The 11,178-nt window shown below is 46.3% G+C and overlaps 1 protein-coding gene across 1 annotated transcript; it reads left to right on the forward strand.

The window, feature by feature from the left end:
- Positions 1 to 737: 737 nt before the first annotated feature.
- On the forward strand, positions 738 to 7,513 carry LOC104345539 (uncharacterized). Its single transcript, XM_086460607.1, has 7 exons — positions 738 to 764; positions 1,320 to 1,391; positions 1,645 to 1,776; positions 4,346 to 4,398; positions 5,027 to 5,110; positions 5,346 to 5,438; positions 6,921 to 7,513. The coding sequence occupies exons 2-7, from the start codon at positions 1,322 to 1,324 to the stop codon at positions 6,969 to 6,971; spliced, it is 483 nt and encodes a 160-aa protein (XP_086316733.1). The 5' UTR covers positions 738 to 764; positions 1,320 to 1,321; the 3' UTR covers positions 6,972 to 7,513.
- The last annotated feature ends 3,665 nt before the right edge of the window (positions 7,514 to 11,178 follow it).

The raw sequence follows: 11,178 nt of genomic DNA on the forward strand, positions 1-11,178 counted from the left end.
GGTGGCACCAACCAAAGGCAGTGGCCCATGGTGGCCAGGCAGGCTGGGCGGTGTGGGGAGAAACGCGAGGAGGCGAAGATGCCCTGCGGATCCTGGGAAGCACCAACAGGCCTTGTTTGGCACAGGCTCCGTGGCAGGAGCCGTTCATTTTCTGAATGGGTACATTGGAATAAGTAACTTTTGCTTCAGTTGCAGGCGAGGTTCAGCAAAGGCTTCAAAGCCCCCGCTCAAGCTCAGCGTAGGGGTCAGGCAGGAGTTCGAGTCCATGTCAGTTTGGGCTTGCGTCCCCTCCCTCGCAGGAGGCGCCTGGCCGAGGTGGCAGCACCGTCCAGGGGGCCCGGGGTAGCCCAGGGCTTTGGGGGGGGGGGGGGGGGGCGGGCAGGCTGCGGGGCCCCTTCGGGCGACCGCGCCGTGTGACGCCCGGCGCCCTCGCCCGATGCGCCCACCCAAGGGCGGGGAAGGCCGGGGGCGGTGGCGCCTCGGCCCCTGGAAGCCCTAAGCTTCCGCGGAGCGGCGTCGACGGCGCACAGCGCGGCCGAGCAGGGGCTGAGGGCCGTCCCGCCGCCCTCCCAGCACCGCCGGCTGCCCGGGCAGGAAGCCGCCAGCCCTTCCGGGTCGCCAGCCGTGCAGCGGCGGGGCCCGGGCCGCCCGTCGGTAAGCGCGTCGGCGGGGAGGCAGCCGAAGCGGCAGCGGCCGCCTCCCTCCCGGGGTGGGTCGGGCAGGGGGATCCTGCGAGCCGCCGCGCCGGGCCCGGCCGCGGGAAGGTGGGTGGGAGCCGGTCCTCCGCTAGGAAATGGCGGCGCGGCCTGTTCGCGCCCGTGTGCCGGCCCGCGGGGGAGCCCCTCCGGGGCGGCGGGCTGCCGGCGGGGCTGGTGGGTGGCCGTGAGCGGGTGGGGCAGTGCCGGCGGGGCGGGGGTGGGGCAGGTCAGGGCGGGGGTCCCCGGCCCTCAGGCTCGGGTCCCTCCCGGTGGCCGCAGGATGTGTGCAGCCCCGAGGGCTTCCTCCTCGGCCGCGCCGGGCGGGACCCCGTAACCCCCCGGTAGCCGCTGTGGTGGCGAAACAAACCGCGGCTGCGGTAACGGAACATTAGTCGACGATGACGCGAAAACAGGGTTTTGGCCTCCGATTCCTGATGCAAGGGGGTGAGGGCCTCGGCTTGCACTTCGCCATCGGGTGATGCAGTTCGATAGGAAGGGCGGTGGGGCTCCCCTCGGAAGTGCTCGCTGGTTTCCTCTGTCTCGGCACTGCTCTTTATTCCCCCCCCCCCCCCCAAGTCTTTTGGAAACTATGTTATTGAATGTACTTTTGATTCTTACTAGGTATGGATAAGGGGAAGGATGAAAAAAGTAGGACGCTCTGTGCAACCTCACAAGAAGAGCTGAAAGCCCAAGGTAGGATTGCTAATCTGTTTCAGTGCTATGGTGTTGTGTGTGTTATCCTTTACATCAGTTGCCACATTTGACCCTGATATTGAGCATTGTCACTACCTAATGGTAATCGACTGTGGTGCACTGGAAGAGGGGGAAAAAAAACCCCACCAATTCTTCAAAATAGGGGTTCATTGTGCTTAAGCTCTGTGAAGAGTTATTTTTGCAGACCATAGTTACTAGCATGCTTGTCATTGTTGCCTTGTGTTATCCTAAGGAAAAGAAAAAAGGAAACGAAAACGCAGTAGAAGCAGATCATCATCCATTTCATCCACATCGTCTTCTAGCACTACATCTGCTTCTTCCTCATCACGCTCATCATCAAGGTCATCTTCTTCCAGTAGCAGAGGTAAGCTACCGCCATGTATGCACATGATGTTTACCAATTCTGATAGCACTCCTGGAAACTCTTAAAGCTTATTTTAAATGTGGCTAAACCACCGCAAAGGGACTGTGTGGAATACCAATACTGCTTGTTCAGAGTGTTTTTCTCAACCCTTTCCTGTTGCTGTGTTAAGGTACCTCTTGACACACAGTCTGCAATGTTTCTGCATTAATTTAGAGTCATGGAATCATAGAATGGTTTCGGTTGGAAGAGACCTTCAAGATCATAGAGTCCAACATTTGTCCTAGCTCTAGCAACACCACTAAACCATGTCCCTAAGGACAACATCTACCCGTCTCTTAAACACCTCCAGGGATGGTGACTCCACCACCTCCCTGGGCAGCCTGTTCCAATGCCTGACAACCCTTTTAGTGAAGAAATCCTTCCTAATGTCCAGCCTGAACCTCCCCTGGTGCAGCTTAAGGCCATTTCCCCTTGTTCTGTCGCTCGTTACTAGGGAGAACAGACCGACCCCCACCTCACTACAGCTTCCATTCCAGTGGTTGTAGAGAGCGATAAGGTCTCCCTTCAGCCTTCTCTTCTCCAGGCTAAACACCCCCAGATCCCTCAGCCGTTCCTCATACAAGACACGCTCCAGATCCTTCACTAGCTTGGCAGCCCGCCTCTGTGCCCTCTGCAGCACCTCAGTGTCCTTCTTGCAGAGAGGGGCCCACAACTGGACACAGCACTTGAGGTGCGGCCTCACCAAAGCCGAGTACAGGGGAATGATCACCTCCCTGCTCCTGCGGGCAGCACTGTTCCGGATACAGGCCAGGATGCCGTTGGCCTTCTTGGCCACCCGAGCACACTGCTGGCTCATGTTCAGCCGGCTGTCAGTCAACACTCCCAGGTCCCTCTCTGCCTGGTGGCTCTGCAGCCATTCCTCCCCAAGCCTGTAGCGCTGCTGTTGTTGTGGCCGAAGTGCAGGGCCCGGCACTTGGCTTTATTTAAATAACTACAAAATAGAAACTGCCATTCAAAGAAATGTTACTTTGTAACAATATGCTATATATATTTAAAACTCTGTGTTTTGAAAGTATAATAAACACAGGTCTCTTCCTACTTCAGCTATCTATCTGCTCTCGAGCTGTATGCCCCACCCACCTTCTCCACTCTCCAACATAGCCAAAACGAAGCTAACTTGAATGCAGAAAGCGCACGCTTTGCTGTGGAAAGAAAGGTGTTGGGATATAGAAACTGGGAATGTCGCTTTCTGTGTGAAGCTAGGAAGGGGGTTCCGCTCAGACAGGAGACAAGCAGGCAAGTTGGTGCTAGAACTAGGGAGGTGGGGTGGCTGAGTGTGGAAGTGGAGTGAGCGAGTGAGGAGGCCAGATGGTGAGGGATGACAACTCAAAAAGAGTGAACAGGAGGAAAAGGTGGCCTGGCCTAGCCTAGGAAGTGAATTGTTCAGTGCAGAAGTCTAGAGAAGTTCTTCTAGGGGTTGTGGTCATGAGAACTGTGGCTAGGATGGTGGGAGATTACAACTGAGTCTGGAAGAGATGGTGGATAAAGGGCAAAGGGGATAAAACTGGGCAAGTGTGTCTGTTCGCCATAGTGTACTGATTTTCAGGGTCTGGAAGGAAGGCCAGTGTTCTTGAATGTACCCCTTTCCTGATGTTGCCAAACATCTGCAAAAGCCCTCTGGTCAGGCTTGCCATCCCCTGTGGTGCTTAGTCCAGTCTGTTGTTACCAGGAGCCTGAAAGTGGTGATGGAATTGCCATTTTCATTGTTTCTTCTCACATGTTTGTGCTGCATTTGTCATTATGAGGCCAAAAGAAAATTGCTTGGGCATCCTTACCTTAGACTTTTCTACCTTTTGATTCTGGCTGTGCTTTGGTATATTCCTGTAATGTTACCTTTTGCTTGGAATTTATTGTAGAGAAACCGCAGAGCTGATAGCTTGAAGGCAGTCTGTTGGAAGTCTAGTAAGCTGTTTCACAGTCTCTCTAGGTTTACAGTCCCATAGTCAAAGCTGGTGCTTCAAAATAGACTTCCTCACATATCATTCACAGTGTAATCTTTACAGTCTAGGATCGGCTTATAGAACTTGTGAGTTTCTGCTTTACAAAATTTACTAAAAACCTTGAAGTTGGAAGGTGAGCTGAGTAAGAACGAAAAGCTTTTCATTTGCCTTGCACAGTGATAATATTTTCAGTGGTTTGTTAGCCCCGACAGTACTTTTTGTTGCCTCCGTTGAGAGTCAGGATCCCTGGCTATAGACCAGGTATTTCCAATCTGCTGAGCACAGCTGCAGAAAGAAGAGGGAAGTATTGTCTCTATTAATACAGTATATTGGTATAAGTAATCACTGAGTAAATTGGGTATTTTCAGTTTCCATATTAGACCAGTAAGTGGCAGTAAGTTAATGTGGTGCTTTTCTCAGTGTTAGTTTCAGCCAATGTTAATTTATATAGCTCAATTAAAGCGTTTTCTTCCTATGTTTTACATTTCTATGTGCCTTATCTGTAAAACCAAATGCCTTTTTCAGAATGCTAAACTTACAGGGTTTGGTTTTGTTTTGTTTAATTTTAGATTCTCCTAAGTCTAAGTCAAAGAAAAAGAAAAAAGAAAAACACAACAAAAAGGTAAATGTTTACAAAGAGAAGAAAGTAGTTAACAAACAGAAAGCAGGTCTTCGTATTTTGATAACCTTAAGTGTCATGTGAGATGCAATGCTTTTGTGTGTGTCTGTGTAAATCTGAGTCATGCTTTTAGAGTTACAGTAGGTGAACTGATAGGGTGGCATATACTTGCCTGCATACTAAAGGAGAAAGAATTTAAAGGTTCCTTTTGCCAGTCGTTGCTGGTCCAGCTAGAGTTTAGAGCGGTCTCTGAAGAAGAAAGAGGTGGGGAATATTGGTAACTTTATAGAATTTGTCAGAAGAAACAATTTCTAGTCAGTAAGAGAGAATTAGATTCTTGCTGTTGCAATTTTTCATTTTATTAGACCTTCTGTTCAGTGATTTTATGTATTTGGGTTACATTAAAAGAGAGAGCATCAGGGCTCAGTCCACTTCTGTTTCCCAAGATCTGAAGGGTTGCTGACCCCACTGCATTACTTCCTGTGCACTTCAGACAGTACCTGTTCAGCAGTGGTGAGGGCAAGTGGTGGTGGCTGTCTTGACTAGCCAGGGCGTGGGGAGCTACTTATGGATATCCTTTTTTTGCCCTTGTGAGCCTGTAAGCGTAAGAGTGTATGTCTTATACTTGTAGAAAAGGAAAAAAGAGAACAAAATGAAGAAAAAGAAAGAAAAGAAGAAAAAGAAAGAGAAAACAGGACCTGTTCAGCTTTCCAAGGTATGCTTGTGTGAGTCTGAAGTCCTGTTATATTTCACATCTAAACGCTTAATCTGTCTTGTCATAAAAATGTTTATAACGCCACCAGTTTTGTCCTCAGCAAATAGAAACCTGCCTCTATTGTTTTGGACAGTCAGGAAGTATAAAAGATTATTGTCTGTAATTTTATTTAAGATTTGTAACATTACAAAGTAAAGGAAAACTTACATCTTTCTGATGTGTGATCTCATTTTAGTTCTTTAAAAACAAAAAGAAGAATGAAAACTACAGCATGATAACTGGCAAGAAAATTAAGATGAGAATAAAGAAGACTAAGAAGGATAAAGAGGTAAGAGTTAAAATAGTCTATGTATCCCTAAGGGAAAATACTGTATCTTTTAATGTTCTTCTAATAGTAGTCTTTTGTAGAAGAATAGATCTTACGGTTAGAGGTTGTAAATTGAGCGTAGCTTTCAATGTGGCTGTGATGCCGTCTGAGAAATTCTAATTCATTCTTTTGTCAGGTTGTCTGTTATGAGTGGGCTTGGAATACTCAGGCATGAGTAGATAAACCAAAGGATGCTTGTGCGTTCTTTGAATTGCAGTCTGTAACGTTTAGCTGACTTGTGCCTTTCTCTGTTGATGTAGTTGATGCTGGTTTTAAGTGTCGTCCCCTTCTTCCAGTCTCTTGTGATCAGTTGTGGTAATTGGCTGCTTTACTGTGTTTTTTCTAACACGTGCAAGGCCAGCCGTTATTTAGAGAATTAAGAGAAGACAACAGCAGTATTAGGACCACGTACTCATGCATTCTCTGAAAGCAGTCAAATGCTGAGATACCCAGGGAAGTAGGTATCACGAGTAGCGTTTTGTGCTATTGCTTTGGGTGTTTGGACTCAGCACTTTAGTATGTTCAGCAGTTCCCCACCTTAGAGTGATCTGCAGAAGGCTTCTGGTACTACTAGTCAGTATGTGTTAAAAGGGTTACTTTGCTGAGGTGTCCAGTTGGCAGATTCTGATTTAGCCATAACAGTTCATTCCGCAGCTACCAAAGCAGACCTGAGCATTCCAAGTTAAATTTGATCAAAAATACATTGTCTTCTTTCTGTGGCACTGAAGTTTGTGTTAAATTAGGCTGAATGCTTGCCAGCCTTATCCCAGTAACCTGCTTGTGACAGTATTTGATGTCAAATATTTGATGTTGGTCCTTTTTTGATTGGTGTCCATAGTCATGAACGTGCTGAATCGAACAACATCCATTCTTCACAATATTTTAAGATTCAATAATGGTTTTAAAAATAGTGATTTTAAAAACACTGGAAACAAGTGTTTTGACTGTTTGGGCCATCTCTTATGTAAAGAAAGAACGTAAATTCATGGTTCCCTTTCTGTTATGCTGCAAGCTGCTGCTTATGCATAGAAAAAAAAATGATACTTCCCAAAGCACAAGACTTGCTGTGTGTACAGTGAAAGTTGCCTCAGACACCAGAGAATTGCATCTGTTCTGCTTATGGGTTCCCTCCTGAGCAGGCTGTGACCTACATGATGACAACCCAGTGGAGCCTCCATGGGGAGCCCCTTAGACCACGTATCATGCAATAGTGACAGTGACAGCTTGTCTCCTGTAGCATCTCTCCTGAGTACCCACCGCCTTGCGCTCCCTTCAGGCTCTGACGCCTAACTGGTGGCTGGTCATATCCAGCTGTTTGGGTGCGGCAGCGTTCGTTGTGCAGCGTGCTGAGATGTGAAAGCCCTGCAGAAAGGAGGGTTACACAGCCCCCATCCACCACGTACAGGTCTGTTAAACCACTGCCTCTGCTTTTCTGCTCTACAGAGAGACCGCAACCGTGCAGAACTCCTTGAATTTCTGAACTCTGCCTTGTAATGGGAAGACCAAGGACTTGTAAATATACCAAGCCAACAATCATCATGCCTAGCAAAACACTGAAGGGAAACTCAGGGAAAAGGACGCCAAGTTTGACAAGACCAGACTCCCCTGCTGAGAAGACAATTGGGATGTCCTTTTTTAATGGCAAAATGAAGAGTAACTGGTAACTTGTTAATGAAGATCCATGTCCTTCTTTTGAGATCCTGAGGTAATAGCCAGGCTGCGGTGTTTTAGAAGAGCCTAAGAGTGTGTCATTGACAATGATAAGAAATGACACACTGAAGTCCAATAATGTAATTTCGATCCTAACTGCATGCAGAACACACTTTTAATTTCAAATGTCTTAAATGTTTGTAGTAGTTTAAGCAAATCAGAGTACTTGTAAATGTCTATTTGAAAGATGAGGCATTTCTATATGTATATTTTTTCCAGTAGTGGTTTCACTTGTCTTAAAGAGCAAGTTGACCTGTGTAAATAGAACATGCTTTTATGTAAACAATTTTTGTCAGTTCATTCACTAATATATTATTTCTTTCAGAGTTTGAGATGTGATCTTTCTCTGGGCAGTTTATTGCTCTTTCTCACTAGAAAGTGTAACAGTAAAATACTCTAGAGCAATAATGGTAGCTGAATGATTTTTGTCCTAAAATAGAAGCAGGAAAGGTCTCTGGCTTTGTTTATCTGGATCAGCTGTTCAAAGGCAGCTCACAATAGATAGTTACCCCACACATCTGGACTTGCAGTTCCTAGACCTGAAAACCCTGGAGTTCTGGCCTGCCTTTCTGATCCCCTGAGCTGTTGTCCTGGTTTAACCCCAGCCAGCAACTAAACACCACGCAGCAGCTCGCTCACTCCTCCCCACTCCCAGTGGGATGGGGAGGGGGATTGGAAAAAAAAGTAAAACTCATGGGTTGAGATAAGAACAGTTTAGTAACTAAAAAAATAACAATAAATTTAATAATAATTATAATGAAAAGGGGTATAACCGAAATAAAACAGAAATAAAGCCCAAGAAAAGATGAGTGGTGCACAATGCAGTTGCTCACCACCTGCTGACTGATGCCTGAGCAGCAATCTGTGCCCCCTCGGCCAGCTCTCCCAACGTTATATACTGAGCGTGATGTCCTGTGCTGTGGAATGTCCCTTTGTCCAGTTCAAGTCAGCTGTCCTGGCCATGCTCCCTCACAGCTTCTTGTGCACCTCCTTGGTGGCAGAGCGCGGGTTACTTAGGATAAGCTGCTCAGGAACAACCAATACTTTTGGAAGTATTGTTCTGAAGTATCAGTAGGGGGAAGAACAAACAAATAAACAAAAAACCCTCCTTTTTTTTTTTTCCATTGATTTATGCTACTTTGCTATCTTCTATTTATGCTACTTTGCTATCTTCTAGCTAGCAATGCCAAAGCATCTTGTCCATTTAAGCAGCTTTTATCTCTGGACTTCTCTTAACAAGGTTAATCCCAAACACAGTCTCAGAAGACGCCAACATCCTTGCCACTCCCTAGGTTATGTTTTATGTAAAGATAGTGTCATTTCCTGAAAATTCAGCAGAGGGCAGGGGGGAGAAGTAGAAATTTGGAAGACAGAAAGCGAATAGGAATGGCAAACCCACAGATGGCACTTGTAAAGAACTGCATTGGTTGGAAGGTTCAGACTTCATTGAAATAATCTGCTTTTTGCTGCCTTACTCCAGTTTGGTCAAGATTGTAAAAACTCCTTCACTGTTCCATGCTAGTATGGAAAAGGCAACGGACCTTTAGTAATATGATGTGGTCTCTTCCTCTTTTTTAGGGTTTTGGTAGCTGCCAACTCTGACTGTACAAAACCAAGTCAGACTATTTTTTTCTTTTTAAATTAAAAAAAAAACCCAACTTTTTTTTTTTTTTCTGTTTCAGGATAGATGAATTTTCCTATTCAGTTTTGACATGCTGGATGTGCTTTGGTGATACTCTAAAGTGTTTCTATGCCAGAATTTACTTCTAAGCTATCATTTCTTTCAGAAGGCCAAGCTGCTTAAGTTCCATGGCAGTGGTTCAGTTTTATTGTCTCCTGCCCAGTCAGTTGTAAGTGCTGTCTGAAATTTCCCAGCAGTTACTGTTTTTATAAGCCTCCTTTTCGTTCCTACCCATCTCCATGTAGGTTCTCATATTTCTAAAGAGGTTTGAGCTCATGTTGCATCCTTCCATCTGCCATCTTTCCCCACAAGCACTGAGATCCCATGTGTCGTCTTGGGACTGAGTATCTTTGAGGGTGTTAAGAGCCGGCCAGCAGATTCCTGTCTCCCTGGTAAGCACAGGCCCATACAGCCAGAATAATTGTCCGTGCCTTGCTGCCTCAGGAAAAGTTAATTTTGTTGGCCTTTTCACTAAAGCATAGCTACTTAAATCTGCTTCCAGTGCCTATCGTGGCAGCTGAACCAAAGACTGAACCAGATGTGAAGGTTATGACAGTAAGGTAAGAGATGTAGAGGAATGTGATCGAATACAGATCAAGAAATTTGCATGAGGGAACTCTGAGGTGGCGTGGGATGTCGACCTGATATGCAAATGGCTGATAGAGAGCCTTGCTACCAGGTCTCAAAGAAGCGCATATCGTGGGGGGAGATGAAGGCTGGAACAATAGAACAATAGAAAAGGTATGAGGTGGCGATGGAGGGAAACTGCTACTGTCAGAAGTCACAGAGTGGGGCAGAGGTCAGGTCATAAGGAAGGGGCTACAGAAGCTTCTCTGGCTGGACAAGCTGAGATTCTTGCTAAAATGCTGAATAACAGAAGTCTTTCAGGTGTGAAACTTTTGTGTGTGTGTGTGTCACAGTCTTCCCTGTCGCACCCACTTTCTGTGTGCCTGCAATGCTTTCCATTCTGGGAGTCATGCAGAATTCCACTGAATTTTTTTTTAACAACAAGAATTCCAGAAATAGAAGTCACTGGGGTGGAAAGGAGGGGAAGGATCTATTTGTTGAGCTGCTGCCGCCATGCCATCCTCCTTGGCAGTGTTTTTTCTAAGTATCCCATTTACAAAAAGTTGTGCCACAAGCGGCAGAATTGGTAAGACTTGGTCCCTTGGGATTTGTGGCTGTTGCTCTTTAAGCCCTTGCTGCCACACTAGTCCTGCCTCCTGCTTGTGTGCTGTAGTTAGGCAGGCATAAATGTGGAATGGCTGTGTTGTTTTCATTGATCCTATGGTGGAGGGTGCTCATTTGGACCTCCCGGATCTGGCGAGTAATTGTCATGAAGCAGGAAAGAAACCAGGTGTTTCTAAGATCCTTCCACAGTTGATACAACTGGTAGCAGTCCCAAAAGTTATTGGAAGGGGATGGAGCACAGTTACATAAGTTCCTTTTCTTATGCAGGGAAAACAGGCAAAACATGAAAGAATGATTGATGCAAGTAATTAAGTGGTTCAGCTAGTTCTCATGGGCGATGCTATTCCTTGTACTCGTTCCCTTTATGATTTGTCTGAACTTGACTCCTTTGCCCATGCAAAAATGTACAAGAGATCAAGATGAGAAAATACCACTTTGTCTTGGAAGTACTTGCCTCCATTGAACAGAGATGTATCATCCTGCGGGGCTGAGCAGGGCCTGCCGTTTTGATACCTGTGCAATATTCAGTATGGTTACCCTTAGGCAAGTTGCGCTGTTTTGATGTACTTGGACGTTTCATGCTGCAGGAATATATGAGCTTCCCAGTCATCCTCTCCAGCGGGGAAAACTGAGCTGTATATGCCGAGGAAAAGCAGAGGTCAGAGAGGCTGAAGTAACCTGTCCTGGGGTCACCTACTGAACCTGCCCTGGTAAGGTGCGGGTGGGTGCCTTGACCACTGGATGGAGCTCTGGTATGCTTTGTTGTACGTGGGAAACGTGGTCTTTGCTGTGCGTATTTAGAAACAAGTTTCCAAAGTTCTTGCTCAGCTCTCAAGGCTGTGAGCTTCACTCTCATTTGGGCACTCCATGAAATGGATGGATTTTAAGTGGTAGGGGGTCCTTCTGAAGGATACGAGGTCCTGGGCACACCTGAAAGTCTTCTAGTCTGCTACTTGGCTATATTTGAAGCCATAGAGTGATAAGCTTTTGAGAAGATGCTGCTTTAAATTATTGGCAAACACCCAGCCTTCTAGTTCCATTTCTGAACAAAATGAATCATCAAAAATACTGTCCAGTGCAGAGATCATGACTTATTTGGCTGTTGACCACAGGTATTTT

This window comes from Leptosomus discolor, chromosome 2 (assembly GCF_034619465.1).
Source record: "Leptosomus discolor isolate bLepDis1 chromosome 2, bLepDis1.hap2, whole genome shotgun sequence".
In the NCBI taxonomy this organism is placed as follows: Eukaryota; Metazoa; Chordata; class Aves; order Leptosomiformes; family Leptosomidae; genus Leptosomus; species Leptosomus discolor.

Bases quoted from the DNA above. Each gene is read 5' to 3' on its own strand.
- LOC104345539 (XM_086460607.1), top strand. From the start codon at position 1,322: ATGGATAAGGGGAAGGATGAAAAAAGTAGGACGCTCTGTGCAACCTCA. The intron at 1,392-1,644 runs GTAGGATTGCTA...TGTTATCCTAAG, and splicing joins AGAAGAGCTGAAAGCCCAAG to GAAAAGAAAAAAGGAAACGA. The intron at 5,111-5,345 runs GTATGCTTGTGT...ATCTCATTTTAG, and splicing joins GACCTGTTCAGCTTTCCAAG to TTCTTTAAAAACAAAAAGAA.